Below are 21090 nucleotides of genomic sequence, written 5' to 3'. Positions count from 1 at the left end.
TAGAGATGAGTTTATAGTGACTTTTAAATACCCACAACTGCGCCATCAAATACCCGAACTTGTGTGTCGGCTTGTTAGGCCTTCACAATCTAAACCATCGGAGCAGAAATGTCTGTGGATAAGAGTATTTATAACACTAGATTAGTAGTTACCGGCTCAGGTCATACTTAAGTACTCTTAAATATACTACAATACCCGGGTACGGAAATTATAGTGAAAAGTACCCTGAGTACTTTTAAGTATACTACGATGTAACCCGGGTATGGAGAATAAAATTATACTGAAAAGTACCCTGAGTACTCCTGAGTATACTACGATGTAACCCGGGTACGGAAAATATACTGAAAGTACCCTGAGTACTCTTTAGTATACAACAATATAACCCGGGTACAGAAAATCGACTGAACAGTACCCTGAGTACACTTAAGTATACTACAGTGTGATCCGGGTAAGGAAAATATACTGAATAGTACCCTGAGTACACTGTAGTATACTACAGTGTGATCCGGGTAAGGAAAATATACTGAATAGTACCTTGAGTACACTTAAGTATACTACAATTACAACGATTACAAAAAGTTCAATTAAAAACACCCGGTCATACTTTGAAGTACTTTTTAGAATATTTTCCGTACCCCGGCTACTTTGTAGCGTACTAAAGAGTATCCGGGGTATTTGCAAGTAGTATCAGAGCCGATAATTATCAAGCGACCAGTAGCACGCTATACACGAAGGAATGCCCTATCCACATATTCGTCACCAAGATTGGCGGTCATTCCTCGAAGCGGAATAGCCGTGTAATCTTTCGATGAGTTCGAAGTTAATTTATTATTGGAATTCTGGGAACATTGCTGATTGTCAGTCAAGTAATTAACCCTTTATTAAATGGTCTGTCGACTTCTACGCAAATATTTGGGTCCATTTTCACAATCCTATTCTTAGACATAAGAATAAGGAATACAGTAAAAACTGAGAAAAGCGGTAAGTCAAGTGAAATGGTCAAAGTGGCCGTTGTATACTTAGAATATATACAGGTTAAAATTGTTTATGTCGTAAATGAATAAGTCAGAATGTAGAATTTTGTCGTAAGATGCATTATATTTTGTGTCATATTGAACTGTATTCCACGATTAGAACAAACCAGTTTCACGAATATTTTCAGACTTAAGTCTAAGAAACTGTTGGCGATACTAAAGGACCCAATCCTTTAAACTATAAATGTTGGCGATACTAAAGGACCCAATCCTTTAAACTATAAATGTTGGTGATACTAAAGGACCCAATCCTTTAAACTATAAATGTTGGCGATACTAAAGGACCCAATCCTTTAAACTATAAATGTTGGCGATACTAAAGGACCCAATCCTTTAAACTATAGCTCGAACCAGATGTCAAATAACAGGCGAAGTAACCGCTTTGAGCAGTTGTCACTAATATTTGATATTCTATATAAATTGTGTAAATATATGAAAGTTGTTTAGAGCAGATTTTTTTAACAAAAATCTGGCCTTGATAAAAAAGTGGTGCATGCACACAATTCTGTGCAATTAAACGCATATTAGCAGTACTAGAGGTAAAACTACATACTGATTTGTTTTCTTTCAATTTCAAAATATTTAAGGACTAATAATATACTGAAGTCACAAAACACGCCACTGCGCATACTTTTTACCTTTAAACTGGCCATTGTTATGTAATTGTGCAACCTGGTATATGGACTTTCGATTTCCCAAAGGAACCGTATAAAACAGTAAGGTTAAGTGTTCTTATATTTAAAATCAGCATCCGCCATCTATGAACATAAAGAAAAATCCATTCTTTGATTTTAAACAATATTTTATTTTGTTTACATTTCGCTGCATTCATGTAAAATGTTATAAAGCTACACGCTATTATATTACGAGCATGCTATACCATGGTGGTATCGGTAACACACTGCGGGCAGCATCCACCAGCCGGAGTGACTAGGGTCGAACCCGCGGGGCATCTCGTCACTTGGCACTGACTGAGGTCGCAGTTTGAGTTGGCAGGGTTTGCGGTTTGAATGTTTCCGGTTGCAGGGTTTCCGGTTGCAGGGTTTCCGGTTGCAAGGTTTCCGGTTGTCGAGTTTCCGGTTGCAGGGTTTCCGTTCGACATAGGGATTTCAGGTCCGATCGTAGTCGTGATAGCCAGCGGAACCTCTGGGCACGTTGAGCAGCATTCGCCGGGCAGAATTACAGGCGTGACGCCCTCGGAACATACTGGCGGCGTGCACCGTGCCTCGGAACACTGCAGAGGGCCGGATGTAACGGGGTCTATTACGCTTGCGTCAGGACCGGATGAAACTGAGCCTACTCCGCTAGCACCGGGTGGCGTTGTGCAAGTTGGACAACATTTACCGGCTGGGACCGTCGGCATTGAGCCATCCAGACACGTGGGGACTGAACACTGGAATTGCGAGCAGTCAGGTCCGAACGGCGTTGCCCTACTGGCGGGTGGCTCTCCGACGGGGGTCCCTTGAGATGTGGGCGGTGGTATGAACGGAGGATTTTGGGGAACAAATGGCTGTTCAAACCTAGTCCCCTGATAGGTTGGCTGCTGTTCGGAAAAACTTGCCTGGGCAGTGACCGGTGGTTCGAATGGAGCCGGCGGACCAGTGACCGGTGGTTCGAACGGAGCCGACGGGCCAGTTACTGGTGGTTCGAACGGCGTCCCCTGAGTGGTGTGCGTCGGTTCGAATGGAACAATCGGTTGTTGGTTCATCCAGTTGTTTTGACCGACTGGAAAAAATCATTTCGAAAAAAAATAACAAACTGACTGTAGCTATTCTGCGCTGGCATAAATGTTTTGCACCCCTCCATTTTTGGCGGGTTAAACAATGCGAGAACAGACTAAAATTATCTCCATTAAGTGCATTTATTTCATCATTTCATATTTATAGAAGACGTTTGGTCAAGATAAGGATATCATGAATTACTAATTAGGAGACTCAATTAACAGACATCAAAGTATCTACTTAGTATGTAATAATATGTACGAATATTATACATGCGAATGATATTTGCAAACAATAAAGGCACTGGTTCATGCCAAGAATGGACTCGAAGGTGTTTTATTGCGATTTAGTATCTTGAAGCAACTAAGACGGCACATGTATGAGCCTGGGGCTTCATGTATATGCGTTAAGTGTCGTCCCAGATTAGCATGTCCAGTCCGCACACTCTAATCAGGGACGGCACTTTCAGCTTTTAGTGTATTTTTCATTTAAATGCAGTCTTTTCATAGCGATAATCCAATTAAGGCGGAATGTTAAGTCCCTTATTAGCCTGAGCGGACAACACACGCTAGTATGGGAACACACTGAACGCACTTTCATTAAACTCGGTTTTCCTAGTGCGAGGCTCATATTTACAAAAAAGTTGTTATGTACAGATCCAATTTACAAAAATGGCTGTTATGTTAAGATTTAATTTACAAAATTGGTTGTTATGTAAAGATCCAATTTACAAAAATGGCTGTAATGTAAAGATCCAATTTACAAAAAAAGGTTGTTATGTAAAGATCCAATTAACAAAATTGGCTGTAATGTAAAGATCCAATTTACAAAAATGATTGTTATGTAAAGATCAAGTCTCACCTATTGGAGGTACTGCAGTGGTAAGTCCATCGGCCAATCTGCCAAGAATTGCGACAACAAACAGAACTATTCCTGTCATATTTGTATCTATATTATAAATAGTTGAAGTTATTTCAATGTGAAAAAAAACTAACAACGCTTAATGAATTTTTGACCGTATAACATACAACGTCCTGACCACTAAGAAAGTCAAACTGGCAATGTAAGAAAGTGCTTTATATTCAAAGGTGACGGGGTCGTTTCACCAATCAGCGGTCAGGCGAAACCATGTGGACACATGACAAGAAAGACTCATTTGTCATTGTCCATTTTGTAAAGCAAACAACATCTCAAAAACTGCCCATATATCTTTCCCTGCCTGCCTCGACATCTGGTCATCCTTATAAAAACCCTTGTTTTATTGCTGTCACGTCTTCACAAAGCATGTAAATTGGATGTTTACCAAAGTAACTATAAGGCATGCGTCTGGTTTTGTAAAAAAATGTCAAAATCGTAATAGATGGTTCGCCCTGTTTATAACAGATTTTAGCCAATCAACTGTTGTCGTTACATACGTCACCATAGTTTGTTGTTCACAAACTGATCATTATTTTTCCACAAAACGTAAACAACTACAACAAATAAAGTAATATTAATAATATTCATTGGTACATGTATTAATGTTTATTAAACACCTATTTTTATTTGAATAATAAGGTCAGTAAATATGAAGATTGCTTTTGTGAAGCACAAACATGAACTTGGTTTCGGCTCTTATTTTGTATGACCCTCAAAGATGTTGGTGTACATAAATGTAAGTATAAGTCTGTGGAATGAACGACGGACCCGTGTTTCCGTAGGAAATAGTATAAATACACCGTTTTTGTAAGATCTCGTACGTGACTCACGACTCGTAAAGTAGATGCGATGCTCGAAACTTTGCGGAATTTTGCGTTTTAACCCTTTCAGTGCTGGAACCGAATTATGAAGGCATTTGCAAATAGTTTGGATCCAGATGAGATGCCACAGAACGTGGCGTCTCATCAGGATCCAAACTGTTTGCTATTCTTATAGTATTCTTTGAAAAAACCCGAAGAAAATGCTAATTTAAGAAATTCAGCAGACGACATGTTAGCAGACGACAAAGTTCCCAGCATATGAGCCTAGCTCTGAGAAAACCACTTTTAACGCATGCGCGTAAAGTACAGTCCGCACAGGCCATACAGGGACGAAACTTTCCTCTTGAATGGATTTTTTGTGTGAATGAAGCATCTTCTAAACGAAAATCCAGTTTAAGTCAAAAGTTTCGTCCCTAATAAGCCTTTTCGGTGCAGTCCGCACAGGCTAATCAGGGACGACAATTTCCGCTTTTATGACATTTTTCGTTTAAATGAAGTCTCTTCTTAGCAAAAATCCAATTTTGACGGAAATTGTCGTCCCTGATAGCCTGTGCGTACTGCACAGGCTAATCTGGGACGACTCTTTGCGCACATGCATTATGTCCAGTTTTTCCAGATCGAGGCTCAAATGAATGCAAATGGATAAAGAATCCAAGCTTACTAACGAGCGTCCGCCGACCCATGATTCTTCTCGCGTTATTGTGACCGACTTGTCATCTCAAAACGTTGACAGACCGAAGTCAAAACGTTTCTTTTATTAAACGCTTCACACACACGGGGCTGAATGGGAACCTACCCGAAGTAGTGACCACTGGCAACGGGTTTACGAGACCAAGTACTATTTGGTATGTCTGCACTCTTAGACATTCAGAAAACACAAAAATATACGCGCCGAAATGTTTTTAAATTTTATTATAGCTTTATACAATGATGGAGCAATCAAGTATCGAACATTTTAACAACACTTTTATCAGTTCCCTAAATATTCAATGGACTGATTGCTACAAAAATGTTGAGGCCCACACAGTTGAAGTTGAGTCCCGATATATGGTTCCTATATTGATCAAACACAAACATCTAAAAACAACACCAGGCTCATGGCAGATAGTGGTACATACTTAAAGGGAGTGAAACGGGTTTCCATGTAAAAGCAGTTATTACACGGTTGCCTCCCCTGAGAAGATACATGAAAAATTGCCGTTATTAAACGCAAAACATAAAATGAAATGAAAAACCTTAAAAAGTCAATACAATTAAGATAAGTTAACAAAGAAAGAAATCATGTTTGCAACTGTTCATTAATCCAATTATTAAGAATAGATTTGATCTCTCTACATTATGTAAAAAGTTATATAAAACATGCAATATTACAGATACACTTACTTGGTGACTTTTTAACGCAACACTTTTCAAAATTGATATCTCAGTAATAAGATTTTGATTTCAAATTGCACACGCAATAATTTGACTTTATTCTGTGCAAGACTTTGCACGTAGGGTAGGTGTGGTTTCGTATTTTGCACTTGTAAATGGAAAAACGCGATATGATTATAATTATATTTCAATTTGTTAATTTTAGGTGGGCTGATATACCAGATAAATATATAATTAATTTAAAAATCAATATGTTTCCTATAAAAATTCAGGACCGCGATCGCGCAATCGGCAAGTTGCAGGCTACCTTCCCCAATTGCTGAACCATCCGATCGTCACGGATAAATGATTTTATCGTTTGCTTGCACATTCTGTAGTCTTATGATCACATGTTCACTTTTAAATTAAAATATTTACTCATAACTGAGCTATTTTAGCTTGAATAATGTTGCATTAGAAAAGTCACCAAGTGTAGTACAACGCTATATAATTTAAATTTAATTTCAATTTCATCATTACATGTGTGGTTTTTTACACCTGGAAAACACAACCTTAATTAAAAAATATCGCAATAACGTTCTCCTTAACAACACAAAAAAACAAGTAGAGTCCAATATTTGCGACGGAGGCCTCTATCGCTTCGCAAGCGGAAGTCAGGACAAGGGACAGCACTTGCCGGGCGTCATGATAGACCAGGCGCACGTGGGGGCCTGGCAGATCATAGCCGCGCAATTCACTAAAACACGTATGGGGCTCGCAATTATTACGAGCGCTATCCGTACAACATGCCCTCACATGTAACGATAATTATTCCCCCAGACCCACAGACAGAGTAGACGATATGAAAGGGGAAAAAATATAATTATATTTTTTTATTTTGTTATTGTATCTTTTAATTTATGTATGATATTGCTTCTTGAAGGACAAGTACATAATTGAGGATAACTTAGAAAATAGTTTCTAGGAGATATTAAAATATAATGGATTTGCATTAAAGCGGATATATGTTACAATAACACAAAATAGGCAAGAAAAATTATACATTAAAGCCGAATTTCATAAAATGCAGCAAAGGCAAATTAGCGCCCCGAGCCGATAGTGACGTACATATTTTCCTACAATAACCGAAGCATTCGTCTTTGCAGTAGGATCGGAGATAGTGTTCGTGTGTCGTATGAATAGATATCGTTGCAGGAATTCAAATAAACCGTTAAACTAAGTTTAGATGCACATCGTACATGTATGGTATACATGCTGGCGAAATCGGCTGTACAGCCGTTTTCAATTTCAGAATTAAATATCTGGCTTGTTTCGCATTTTTCGACACATGTTCTTCTTAACTTTTATTTTAATTTATATTGAAATATATATATAATAAGTTTTTTACACAGTTTATATAAATTCATAAATATTTGACAAAATCGTATATACCCGCTTTAATCCTAATTTTGAAAAAAAAATCTGCCTTACTTTTAGGTAAAATAACACTTAGGTAACAATCCCATCACTCATAAAGAATATAAAAAAACATCAATAATAACTATGTACACCCGATCGCAGGCTAGATTGAACTTAAGCAGTTGTTTACCACTAGTGCGCATGCACGAAACACTTTTAGCGCAGGCGTTAATCTTGTGCGTCATGTGCGTAAAGTGTCTGCACATGCTAATCCGGGACGACAGTCCGCTTTCATGGTGGTCTTTTCTTAACAAATGCCAATGTGTGCCAAAAGTGTTGTCCCCTAGGTAAATCCAGGATGACGCATTATGCATAATTATTAGGCCTAATTAGAACGTACTTATATAAGCGATACGGATGATTGCTGCATATCGCGGCTTGCATACAACATTTTAACTATCGGACGTGACACGTGCTCACCTTCCGTAGGCGTCTTACACGTGTGGCCTAGGCCGACGCTGCAGCAGTTCTTACTTCTGTCTGTGACATATAGGAATGACAAATTGTATAAGTGAATAGGTCTGCATGCGGTGTGGTGTCTATGCCATATAGGAATAACAAACTGTACAAGTGAATAGCCCTGCATGAGTTTTGTTGTCCGTGTGCAATACTAGTTTAGGAATAACAAACTGTATAAGTGAATAGTCCTACATGCGTAGTGTTGTCTGTGTGCCATATAGAAATAACAAACTGTATAAGTGAATAGTCATGGATTCATTGTGTTGTCTGTGTGCCACAATTACAAACTCTATAGTTTAATAATCATGCATGCGTTGTGTTTTCTGTGTGCCATATAGGAATAACAAACTGTATAGGTTTGAATGAATTGTGTTGTCTGTGTTCCATGTAGAAATTACAAACTGTATAGGTATGCATGCGTTAGGTTGTCTGTGCGCCATATAGGAATTACAAACTCGTCGCTTGATTGCTATAGTGCTCTAACTATCATTTTCATTTTTTTGGAGAAACACGCATGTAAAGGTTTAACCTTTATTGTCTCACTTATTTATGCACGTATGTGGAAAAATATATACCGGAGTGTTTATCAGCAAACGGAGATTATGAATATAATTGATTATTAACTTTAGTAAATTATATGTAAATGTTATTTGCAATTTTATGTATGGAGAGCATTCTGGTAAAAAAAAAGCGTTGATGCTGAACTGCTCTATCGGGACATAGAGCATTTTATCGGTTACGGACCTGGTCTTAGAAGACATTAAACAGTATACATTTTCTAAAAAATATATGATTTGGTGTATTAAGTCAAGTGGTTACGTTTCGAGCTTAATGTTTGAAGAAAATGTTAACTTTGTAGATATAATAACAGCCGAAAATTGTGTCGATTGGTTCTTAATCCGATTCAACAAGTTAAAAAACTGAGTCACGTGGTGTAAATTCTGGCAATTGAAAGGCTAATCAGAGCGTGAATTCTTCTTTGCTCTGAGTCCCGGAGATGGTGCAGTACAGCATTCACCCGCTTGTAAAAATGTGGGAGGTAGAGCAAAATGGAATCGAAAAACTTCTGTGACGACTAAATCTTGAATCCGATTACGTCATATTAAAGATCTCGTTCTCACGAACACAGCGATATAAAAAACTCAGTTTTGAAAAAATGTAGATAGAGCACTATAGCAATTAAGTGACGAACTGTATAGATTTGCTTGCGTTGTGTTGTCTATGTGCCATAAAGGAATAACAAATTGTATATGTCGGCATGTGTTGGTTTGTTCTTTGTGCCATATATGAATTACAAACCGTATGGGTTCGCATGTGTTGTGTTGTCTGTGTGCCATATAGGAATTACCAACTGTATATATCTGCATGCGTTAGGTTGTCTGAGTGCCATATAGGAATTGCAAACTGTGTAGTTCTGCATACGTTGTGTTTTTTTCTGTGTGCCATATAGGAATAACAAACTGTATAAGTGAATAGTTCTGCATGCATTGTGTTGTCTGTGTGCCATATAGGAATTACACACGGTATAGATTTGCTTGCGCTGTGTTGTCTTTGTGCCATATAGGAATGAAAACTTTATATTTCTGCATGTGTTGGTTTGTTCGTGTGCCTTATAAGAAATACAAACCGTATGGGTTTGCATTTGTTGTTTTGTCTGTGTGTCATATAGGAATTACCAACTGTATATTTCTGCATGCGATGTGTTGTATGTGTGCCATGTAGGAATTACAACTGCATAATTGAAAATTCGTGCATGCTAAGTGTTGACTGTGTGCACTATAGGAATTGTAAACTATATAAGTGATAGTCCTGCATGCGTTGTGTAGTAGTAGTATTAGTAGCAGCAGCAGCAGCAGCAGTAGTAGTAGTAATAGTAGTAGTAGAAGTAGTAGTAGTAGTAGTAGTTGTAGTAGCAGCAGTAGTAGTAGTAGTAGTAGTAGTAGTTGTAGTAGTAGTAGTAGTAGTAGCAGCAGTAGTAGTAGTAGTAGTAGTAGTAGTAGTAGTAGTAGTAGTGGTAGTAGTTATAGTAGTAGTAGTATAAGAAGTAGTAGTAGAAGTAATTGTTGTAGTAGTAGTAGCAGAAGGAGGAGGAGGAGAAATAGAACTAGTAGTTGTAGTAGTATTAGTTGTTGTTGTTGTTGCAGCAGCAGCAGAAGAAGTAGTAGCAGTAGTAGTAGTTATTGTTAGTGATGGTGAAACAGTAGTACTAGGAGAAGTAGTAGTTGTAGAAGTAGTTGAAGCAGTTCTAGTGGCAGTTGAAATAGCAGGAGTAGCAGCAGAAGCAGTATAAAGTAGCAGAGGAAGTAAGAAGTAGTAGTAATAGTTGTAGTAGAATTAGGAGCACTTATTGTTGTAACTAAAGTACGTCTTCGAGATTTACATAAAAATCATATCGTTCAATCGTTTCAGAACTCTTTATTGACACTCGGAACATTTCAATACACGTTCGAGGTTATATCTGAACGGTCACACATAATGTTTGACGCTTAATTATGTTCAAGACGTACATTTACAACACAGCTGATCAGCAGATGCATACGACACTCATTTATCACAAATTATCAGTATACAAAGCAATATGAACATTTAGAACTTAATTCCTGCTCTACAGGAAAATTATTAAAGTGCATGAGGAACATAAAATGTTATGTTATTAATAATTTTAAATATACTTCAACATAAACATTGTGTTTCTTAATATTGCATACGATTGAATACATAAAACAAAGCAAATTAATGATCACAAACCTTTTATCCTGACAATGTGTTTACATGTAGTTCTGTTTTTAATATCATGCACACGATAACTGTTCATATCATATTTAAATATTTACAAGACGTTGCACACGCTGAACATGCCAGTTAGCAGCATTGTTCGTACCGAGCCAACTCAACGACTCTTTGTAGTAATGTAACGCCCCTTCATTGTCTCCTTCCATTTCATAGCAGTGACCTAGTAAGTTCAGTGCAGTCTCAGGGTGATACAGATTTTTCAATTCATCATGTATACAAGTATAAGACTCGAGTTTTCCCATCGCGTGTAGCTGTTTGTCACGTTCACCGAGTCCTACATACGTAAGGTACTGTAGGTAGTATAAGAACGGACGCGCATCAACCTCAGCGTAGTCCATCCATCGTTTCTCTAATTTAATTCTCTGTGCTACTTCTTTTTCAGCTATCAGACGATTCATTTCAAACCACAATATGTATGGAGCGCAGTACATTTCTTGTCTAACAAACCTAACACAGAACGCGAATGGCAGTTCATTGAAAACGTTGTCACATTTATCTGGTTTCATATTAGCAAAAACTTGGAGATCACGCTCTCCTTTTATTCCTCTCCAGCAACATACAGTCTTCACCTTCATGTGATACCTTGTCTCCACGTCCTCCAACACTCTTAATGCAGCTTGAAGATGCCCACTAGCGTATAATAGAGACGCCAACTTTAAGCGACAAGAAGCCACATCCGTGTTCAATGAATATTGGAAACGCCTTATAAGTTCGTTATAAACAAAGTTTTGTAGTCGCAAACAGTTAGATGATTGCATAGAATTTTGTAATGAGTACAGGTGTTTAATTTTTTCTAAAGCAACGGGGTTCAATTTGACATTCGTAGAGTATTTACAAATATTGCGTAATTTGTTTTGAACATTTTTCTTGAGGTTTGTATTAGAACTATCCATCTCATCTTCGAGAACCAATTCCAGGCACTCGTACTTCAACAATAAGCTGATACTGTTTCGTAAGCATGCACGTCTAAGTTCTACATCTTGTCCAATGCGCAATATACCACACGCTTGTAACTGACATCCTATATTATCTATACCAATATAAAATACATCTTGTAAGTTGTTCCTAATCATGAAGTCTATATACACTAAAAGGCGCCTCTGCTTCACCTTAGAGAGATTACCATCGAACAAGTTCACCCCTTCTATGATATAATGAGGGAGCCTTGCCATTCGCAGCCATTGCCTTAATACTTGTAAACAAAAACGAATTAGAAACATAAGGTTATGTTCGAACCACAGCGACGGATGTGTTCGTTCTATGCTGTAAAACATTATAGTTTTACAATGAAAGCTTGTTATAGAATCTCCCACAATTTTAGCAAATAAGGATTTCTTTATCAATTTTAAAACAATATAACATTTTATTTGTGTCAAATTAAAGCTAAACATCAACATTCGTTCTATCAGGTTCGGTGACAGTCGCCATTCTTCGCGCTTGTAATCACTGTCCGGATGTCCTGCAGGTACCAGGAAAGACGGAGCTACCCGTGCAGCCTCCAGTATTTGGACAGTCGGCCAGTGTTTACCTCTACATCTGTCTATCCATTGTTGTATTTCAGGAAGATGTTTTCGTACATGAAATGCGCTTACCATATCCCAGTTAGGTATCGAGCTAACAGAAGGTCAACACTTGGTAAACTCACCAAGATCTTTATGATCAAACTCGATTTCCTGTTTCCACTGTTCAGAGCTCAACAGTACTTGCTCAGTATCTTTCCTTACACACATGTCGCTCAACACACGAGTCTCAGGTTCCGGTGTGTCTCGACTGATAATGTGTAGCAAGTACTGTTGCGGTGGAATGATGTCGTCATGAAGCATCAGAAGGTTACTCATTCCAGCCTCCCAGTCTCTCCAGTCTGTCATGATGTTCATATCGTAGTGACTGATTAGTAAATCAATATCAGACTGGAGACCGGGCGTGGTGGTCCCTTCGGACTGGCTACCGAAATGAAAACATTCACGGTTTCTTCCTAGAGCTTGGGAGTATATCATCATCGTGGACTCCCTCTGCATAAAAGTACGTCTCCGCTCCATTACGGTAAACTTCCCGGCTCCACTGTCATCAAGTGCTTCCGACATCCGAATAGACAATGCTGTGTAGTGCTCTGGAATCTAGATGCACACATATTATTTCACTTTTGATCAGTGTGATCAATTTTTATATTTCATTATCATGTTGATACGTTGATTCTTGATACATATATACTTAAGGCTGAAATATACACACATGTTTTGCATGTTTTTGTAACATGGAATATGCGTTATTATGAAAATTTGGTTGCCTGTCTTGTTTGTTTGTCCATTGTCCGCCCGTCCGTCCGTCTTTATGCCCGTCCGTTATACTGAACGTCCGCCAGTTTAAACGTCTGTCAGTCAGTCAGTCAGTCAGACAGTCAGTAGGTGTGTCTTGTCCGTCTGTCTTTCTGCCCACCCATACACCCGTCTAACTAAGACCGCCCGCAAGCCCACCTGCTTGCCCGACTTCCTGTCGCCTGCTTATCGTTCTTGTCGGTCTTGTCAGTCATGTTTGTCTTTATAAAAGTAGTGTGTGTCGGTCAGTCCGTTCCTCTTTCCGTTCTCTGTTAGCCCGTCGTTCCGTCTGTATGTCTGTCTCTTTGTCTCTCTGTCGGTTGGCCTATTTATCTGAGACCGTTTTTAAGGTATTATTATTCAACACACATGCAAACTATGAATAACAACAAACGTAATTATTTTACCTCCATGTTTATTTCAAGTGTAGGACCCTCCCTGTTGCTCAACAGCTTTAATGACGTCAACTCAATGCACGATCTTCTTACATGGATATTGTCATCCTGAAAGAAAACATGTACCTGGATCACTCAAAATAATAAACTAAAAACTATTTTAACAAAGAAGAATTCGGATGAAATCGCGATATGATAAACGTTTTTAAAAAAAGTGTACGCTCGTTAATTATATAATCGCTTTAATCCACAATACTCTTCACTTTTTGGCTATAAATGAATATTCTCTGGTATTTATTTCAATCTAACTGTACACAATGAACATGTTTATGTATAAATATCATATGTTGAAGAGATAGACAGCTGGACAATGATTAAGTATTTAAGCGCTCCGCGTGTGATCAATAACTTTTCTTCAAAAGGAAATCTTATGTTAATTTCAAATAATCTATTTTAGAAATAACTGACCGAGAAACGTGGTTTATTCAGGCAAAAATTAACGGTTTGGGCCATAATCTGGACGACGAACCATTGGCTAATGCAGCAATAATGAACGATTGGCATTCACTCATTTGTATTCTAACACAATCTTATGAAATTCTCTTATATAAAATACTGCGATTATAATATCTACGTTTCAGTGGCGTCAGAAAAAGTAACGTTTCAAATTCATTGATACGAACAGAGAAAATAATTTTCTAATGCAAAATTTCATAAAACTAAACAAACGTAGATATCTTTTCGAATCTTAATATTAACGAGATGCCCGATGACTCTTACGCGCTCACTTCAGACCACAAGAAACTTAACTGCTCACCAGGTTTCACAATAAAACAGCCCCAACGCATGACAGCCATGTTTGTGTAACAAACCACAATCATTTTTTAACTCAAGGCAGATATCATAACGACACAACATCAATATTCTAAGCAATCAGGGCTTTTCAACCTTATATAACAGAGGCCGATATTCGGCTACTTTCCAATTCTGAAAAACCACATTTTTTTCAATGCGGGCTGAAAAAATTCCCCAAAACCGATTGAAATTCCCACGAAAATCTAAACAAAATTAAACACAGCTGATCGTGACATGTTCACATTTTGCGTATTTGTTGTCTGGTATCGATTTTTCGCTACCAGTTTAGTTCAGGTCAGGTTTTTCCCTACTACCGCTAAGCCGAATTTTGTATTCGTGGATTACTCCATAGTACGGGATTTATTGTCGTATTTTGCCAAGCGCAACATTGTGTACACACCGGTCTTACTGACAATAACGTAGTGACGTCACCATCTATGTATAGAATGCAAGCGCAAGGGAGGTCACAGGTGTCATCGCTGAATTTTCATTTTAAACATGTCACATAATGGTAAATATTACCGAAAATCAGTTAAGAAATGAAAGTTTCCGGACTCTAAAGAAGATAAAAACTGTATTCAAATGCGGATTTAAAAAAAGAAGCATTTTCGCCAGCAATACATTTCCGACAAGGCCGATCTTTCCGTCGTTGACGTCGATAAATCGTCTCGATCTGAAACAGCTGCAAGTACTTATAAAGCTGTTAGTGTCAGTGAGGTACATGTAGAGTGCGTTTGTAAGCAATATAGTGATGAGGGTTAAGAGCTTGAATCAGTAAATAAGTAATTAGCAGTAAAGAAGACACCTGATTAGACTGGGAGCTTCTAGTTGACAAGTTTAAAAATGCAAAACAAAGGGAAATGGCTTTGTGAAGTTCTGAACTGTGTGCCTGTGACAGAGTCTGTCATAACGAAAAAAGAGATACCTTTACTGTTCAAGCACAGCTGTTACCTGTTGAAAAGTGTATCTGTTTAAAAATAAAGCTGGCCAATCTTTGAATAGAATATTTTCAGGTCATTAATTTATAAACAAAAGAAAGTTTAAACCATTATTGTGCCTGTTTAAAATTGATTTAATGATTAACCTGTGATGAAATGCTTGAAAAAGTTTTTTCCCAAAATGGCCATGTATCGCGCTTAAATTTCCCAATTTGCAAGGCTAGGGCCTCTTCAAAATTTCCACATGAAAAGCCCTGAGCAAGCTTTAAGATTAGTCGGCTTCGAATGTGCTTCCTATGTTTATTATACGGTTTTACAATAGCCAGATTAGGAAAAATCACCGTAATCATGTTTTTCAATCGACTAGAATCAGATCTCACTCCTCGGAGTAATCAAGAGACTAGATGTTCAGACCTAGTTTCATGAACATTGTTCAAAACATTTAGCATCAAGAGTGTTTAAAAGCTGTAACTTTATTTCGAGTAAGTGATCTGTTTTTTTTTCGGCGTAACTGTATACGTTAGCTTTTCACCTTAGCCTATCCTTTGTAAGTGACAAATCAATTTGGATATACACTTTCTCGTATGTAGGCCTGAAACTTTTTGCAGTAGAAAACGTGCAATCTACAAACAGATTTCACATTAACATTAATATGTAATTCCATCGATTTTCTAATATTGGGAAGTATAGGGTATGAGTAGAGGTACTACAGTTCGTTTAACAACGATGTTAACTGCGTATTCAGCATAAAACAAGTGTATCTCTAATGATAAGGTTTGAGAGATAGAGCAGTATCACACTAAATTCTCGACGTCAATTAAGAGTGTATGCCCCTCTATATTAAGAAGAATGTCAGCGCCACAGCGTATGCACTTAAAGGCTGTGTTCTCATATTTGGTAATCACTACGATATTGCATTATGTTCACTCATAAATTTTAGATCATATAAGTATTGTTGTTCAGTAACCTGATATACGCTTTGATGAAAATATTTAAAATTGTTTTCGATATTGACCGTTAAACACTTGAATGTTTAAAGGGGCCTTTTCACAGATTTCGGCATATTTTGAAGTTAGTCATTAAATGCTTTATTTTGATAAATGTAAACATTGGATCTTAAAAGCTCCAGGGAAAAATCAAGAATAAAATTTAAAAAAGGAAAACAATGTAGCTCGCACCGGGGTTCGAACCAGTTACCCACGGAGTCCTGGAGAAAAAACGCATTAGCCATCTCGGCTATTCTGCCGAGTGTTCATGCAGGACGTATTTAATACCATATATAAGCAATCTTCGTAGTTTCGTAAATTTTAAACTACAACAACAGAACTCTCCAAATTATTCAATCGTTTCGCGTTGCAACGCTTTATAATTTTTAGGTTTAAATATATAGGTTTAAAATATGCATATAATGGCTATATTAGACTATGGTTAATGTTCAGTAATACTATTTCCTCACAAATATCATAACTAAAACAAAAATTTGCGAATCTGAAACAACTTTTTCAATTTAGTCAATTTACCAAACCGTGAAAAGATCCCTTTAAAGCTTTAAACAAGCCGTCGTTCCAGCAGTGTCATTGTTACCTCACTTTAATGCATTGCAATCCAACCCGCAAGGTATCAAGGTCAGTTTGTGGTTAGTTACAGAAATCGTTATATAAAGTTATAAAATGCTATCGCGTAAACTATGTGCACTTGAAGTTAATTGTGATCAGAAAGATACTAAATAAAGATATTCGGCGATATTATTATGGTATGTCAATATAAGTGTGTTAATGTGTTTTCAACAGTTGCATGATATGGAGCAATTTTAATTATTTTAATTAGAAATATTTATCCATTTAGACTTATATATTAAGCGTGAGTACAATGATTCACAATGACTCTTAATAATGGTATCAAATAAGATTCGAGTGTTGCCGGCTGACCTATGCTTTCATTCATTTTCATGCTTCTTGTGTTTTTCTATTATGTAAATATAGATATATGCGAAATAATACCTAAGAAAGCGAAATAAGTCACGAAATCCGGCGCATTGATGTGCGTGTGATGCAGCTAAGAATTGCGCAGAAAAAGGCATTCCCTATTTTTGATCTCATATATATATATATATAACCTTTGATCGTTCATAAACACCGAACACAATCAAAGCCGTAAAGCTTTTTTTAAAGATATTTATTGTTTACATTATGTGAGCTACTAACGAACTCGTCTAGATATAATTGGGGAAATTTGTCAAGTGTTCATTTCATTTTTCTTAATATTGACCTTGTGACCTGAATACTTCCCTACGTTACCCAGTTTTAAACTCGGGTGATATATCATTAGGAAACAGACTCTGAGAAAGTTTCATAAAAATTGAGAAATTTTATGAAGATCGGACAATAAATGTTGCATCTTGGGTGTTCACTAGCTTTTATTGAATCTGTCCTAAAAACGTAGGTTTTTACACCACGGGATGCAGTTTCGACCTCGTTTGAAATGGTATTTGGTCAAACGTTCTTACATGAAAATTTGGCAATAAATTAGACCTCTAGAGTGTTCAAATTGTTTTATATAATCTGACCTTGTATTCTAGATTTCGAACTTAAGTGACCCAGTTTCAAACTCAGCAGAGATATTACGGGCAAAAAACATTCTGAGACAGCAAAAGTTGACGACGCACAGCCGACAAAATGCGATCACAAAAGCTTTGATGCAAACGGACACATGTAAAAAATATTTTATGACTTTAAAACAATTCAATATGTACACAACTATTTTAAAGATTAATTCGCTGACGAAGCAGGTGATAATGATGATGATTTTGATAAGTATGAATTTGATGATGATGATATTGATGATGCTTTTGATGGCGATGATGACGATAACGATGGTGGTGATGGCGACGGTGGCAGCGAGGGCGGCGGCGGTGATGATGGTGATGATAAGAGTAAGGATGATTATGGTAATGATGATTATGATGATGATTATGTTCATGGTGGTGGTGGTGTTGGTGTTGGTGATGCGTATTTTGTTGATTGCATTATTTATAACATTACATCGAGTATATATAATAATTTTTGTCACAAAATATTGAAGCCTTTTTTAAGATTGGAAAGAGATCTATTGTAAAACTTCTTCACTGTTTAACACTGTTTAAGGTTCATGGGGGGGATAAAATTCATTAAAACTTCGCTTTGGTGTTTCTTCATTCAATGGGGTACAATATGGTCAAACTATATATCATTTTAAAGCTTAAGACGGATAGAATAACATAAACACATTTTTGACATTAAATATTTGTGTGCTTTATTCATATTTTGGTTTAAAACCAATACATTTTTACACTAATTTACAAAATCTCAATCTAAAGTTAGGAAGGATATGCACTACCTTAAGTTGAATAAATACAAAGCTATATACATATACAAGGTCAAGTTAGCAACATTTCACAAAAAAATATTGTCATAAAACAACAAATGAGTTTTATTCAACTGCCTTTTTGGGGTAAATTTCCTAAACAAAGTTCTAAAAATAACTAAAACGTAACTACTTTTAAAAAATCCAGGTATGGTGGATAATAAGAGTCACAATTCTATTTCAAAGGCTTAACAATTTTGTTATTTACCTCTCAACCCAATTGCAAATTTTAAACCATCTCAAATTGAAATAGATTGCAGACGATGTATAAAATTGTAAAGGAATATAAAGAAATTGGCAAACCAATTGATTTTATATTTCGATTCCTTCTACCCATTTTGAAAGCGTGGCCATCGCTGTGCTCCGTAGAAAAACGTGCAAAACAAATCGGTCGAAACCACGTGCAGTGGTGAGAAAACCGGGTATGTGTATACACATACCTGAGAAAACACATACGTATTTTGACAGTTGGGTGGCAACTAGTAAAACGACCATTAACATTAATCAGCAAGAGATCGCACAAAATAACAGAAATGACCACGTAGAGATATCATCAATTACCCTATTTCAAATATTTTCCAGCTGAAAATTGTCCCCCACACGTCTTTTTAGTTAATTTGTATTGTTTTTCTGGAGCCGAAGTGCATCTCACAGAATATCCATCCAACTTCCGTTGTTTTCACGTTCGTTATTAAAAACTCCGTTTAAAAGAATTATTTCTAATTTTAGATTATTAAAGCGATGTATTATTATATATTATCACTAGAATAGTATACCGTGATGAATTGAACGGAGTTACGTATCGATCTTTCTGTCAGTCTGTAAGCGTTCTATTTTATGCGCAATAATATAATATATGTGATTCGACAACGATTGTAAACATTGGTGAAATGCTTCTTACATAGTTATTCTTTTGAGTGTTTGTGAGGTCTGATCGTGCAGTTTGCAAACATCAACGGAAAGATTACAATCCAATGCATTTGTCATCGTCAACCGTTTGGAATGTCAATTAGGCGATGAGTGAGTTTTTAGCATGTTTCTTTCTATTTTATTAATTTAGAAATGGCTGCCCCCATGGTGATGAAATGACATGTGTTCGAGTTTTGATATTTCTAGATATGTAAACTTTTTTTACTATTTAAGCGTAACTTGCCCTCGTCAATGTCGATATTAATCACAAGTTATATAATTTTCCGCCGAAATACGTGGAATAGACATGATTCAGATTTTTGAAAATAATGTATATTTTATTGTTAAAATCGCTTTGTATTTTGATTGATTTTGTGGATGTTATGAAACGTTGATGTACAAAATTGGTAGCAGTTTGAAGGAAAAACATCCTTTAAAGCATATATGTATACATTTTCAATGTGGCACTCTTCCTTAAGTCAAATTTGAGTTCAATGCTAGGGGTCCCACATTTTTCAAAATTAAGCCTCTACATGAACCTTAATAGGAAGCGTATGAACTTTGTAAATTGAGTTTTCCGAAAATAGATGTCATGCAATATGTTTTGTTTACACACATGAATGGTAAACATTACAGCGTTTCCATCGACCAAGTTAATGGTCGCAAATAATAACTGGTATTCCCATGGTTATATTCTAAGGTTCTAAATTTAAACCGCAATAGGTTAATGTTATTCACAAGAAAACTTATATGAATTAATTATCGAGTGTTGTAAAGTCTCAGTACACATTTCACCGTCACAATGTTTGAATGCAACACAATAAATAATGTTTAACTATAAATGGAACACAGTTTCATAACTGCGAGTAAACCTTCTGAAATTTAAACTCCTATTACCGCAAAATATTAGGTATAACTTATTAAACATTTTACAAAATAACGTTAATAATAAATTATATCTACTTACCTTTTCGTTTTTACATTTTGTTAATCATGACAAACCGTTGATATTAAGACTGAAATCGAAAGTGATAAGAGTTTATATGGTTTATGTAGGGAATTTCCAATGAAGTTTATATGGTTTATGTAGGGAATTTCCAATGACTTGCACAACTTCAATTACTACTTAATACGCCATGCCATATAATATGTCTTAGAAGAAGTAGTAGTAGTAGAAGTACTAGTAGTAGTAATAGTAGTAGTAGTAGTAGTAGTAGTAGTAGTAGTAGTAGTAGTAGTAGTAGTAGTAGTAGCAGTAGCAGCAGCAGCAGCAGCAGCAGCAGCAGTAGCAGCAGTAGTAGTAGTAGTAGTAGTAGTAGTAGTAGTAGTAGTAGTAGTAGTAGTAGTAGTAGTAGTAGTAGTAGTAGTAGTAGCAGTAGTTGTAGTTGTAGTTGTAGTTGTAGTTGTAGTAGTAGTAGTAGTAGTAGTAGTAGTAGAAGTAGTAGTAGTAGTAGTAGTAGTAGTAGTAGTAGTAGTAGTAGTAGTAGTAGTAGTAGAAGTAGTGGTAGTAGCAGGAGCAGCAGCAGCATCAGAAGAAGTAGTGGTAGTAGTAGCAGATGCAGCAGCAGTAGTAGTGGTAGAAGCAGCAACAGCAGTATGTCAGTAGTAATAGCAGTAGTAGTAGTAGTTTGTTTAAGAATTTTAACGTATTTATTTGTGAACCATGACCAGGTTGCAGGATAACTTGACTTTGTGGGG

General features: G+C 36.7%; 2 protein-coding genes across 5 annotated transcripts in view; both read right to left on the bottom strand.

Annotated features, from left to right (window-relative positions):
- Positions 1 to 1850: 1850 nt before the first annotated feature.
- Positions 1851 to 4228, bottom strand: LOC127848587 (uncharacterized protein DDB_G0274171-like). The gene is made up of 2 exons (XM_052381134.1): positions 3617 to 4228; positions 1851 to 2759 (listed from the first exon to the last, which is right to left on the bottom strand). The coding sequence occupies exons 1-2, from the start codon at positions 3693 to 3695 to the stop codon at positions 1909 to 1911; spliced, it is 930 nt and encodes a 309-aa protein (XP_052237094.1). The 5' UTR covers positions 3696 to 4228; the 3' UTR covers positions 1851 to 1908.
- Positions 4229 to 10184: 5956 nt separating this feature from the next.
- LOC127847336 (sterile alpha motif domain-containing protein 9-like) overlaps positions 10185 to 21090 on the bottom strand; it is an 87517-nt gene continuing 76611 nt past the window's right edge. For 2 of the 4 annotated variants that reach the window (XM_052379163.1, XM_052379166.1), the window contains exons 1-3: positions 20360 to 20431; positions 13301 to 13396; positions 10185 to 12695 (exon numbers count right to left, since the gene is read on the bottom strand). In XM_052379163.1, coding sequence (XP_052235123.1) covers positions 10608 to 12173 — 1566 coding nt within the window. In that variant the 5' untranslated portion in view covers positions 12174 to 12695; positions 13301 to 13396; positions 20360 to 20431 and the 3' untranslated portion in view covers positions 10185 to 10607. Of the gene's footprint in view, positions 12696 to 13300; positions 13397 to 20359; positions 20432 to 21090 lie in introns of those variants that run through there. The other 2 variants (XM_052379162.1, XM_052379164.1) reach the window with 2 other exon arrangements.

The sequence above is a fragment of the Dreissena polymorpha genome, chromosome 10 (genome assembly GCF_020536995.1).
Source record: "Dreissena polymorpha isolate Duluth1 chromosome 10, UMN_Dpol_1.0, whole genome shotgun sequence".
Lineage (NCBI taxonomy): Eukaryota > Metazoa > Mollusca > Bivalvia > Myida > Dreissenidae > Dreissena > Dreissena polymorpha.
This window is presented reverse-complemented; position numbering and strand designations above follow the sequence as displayed.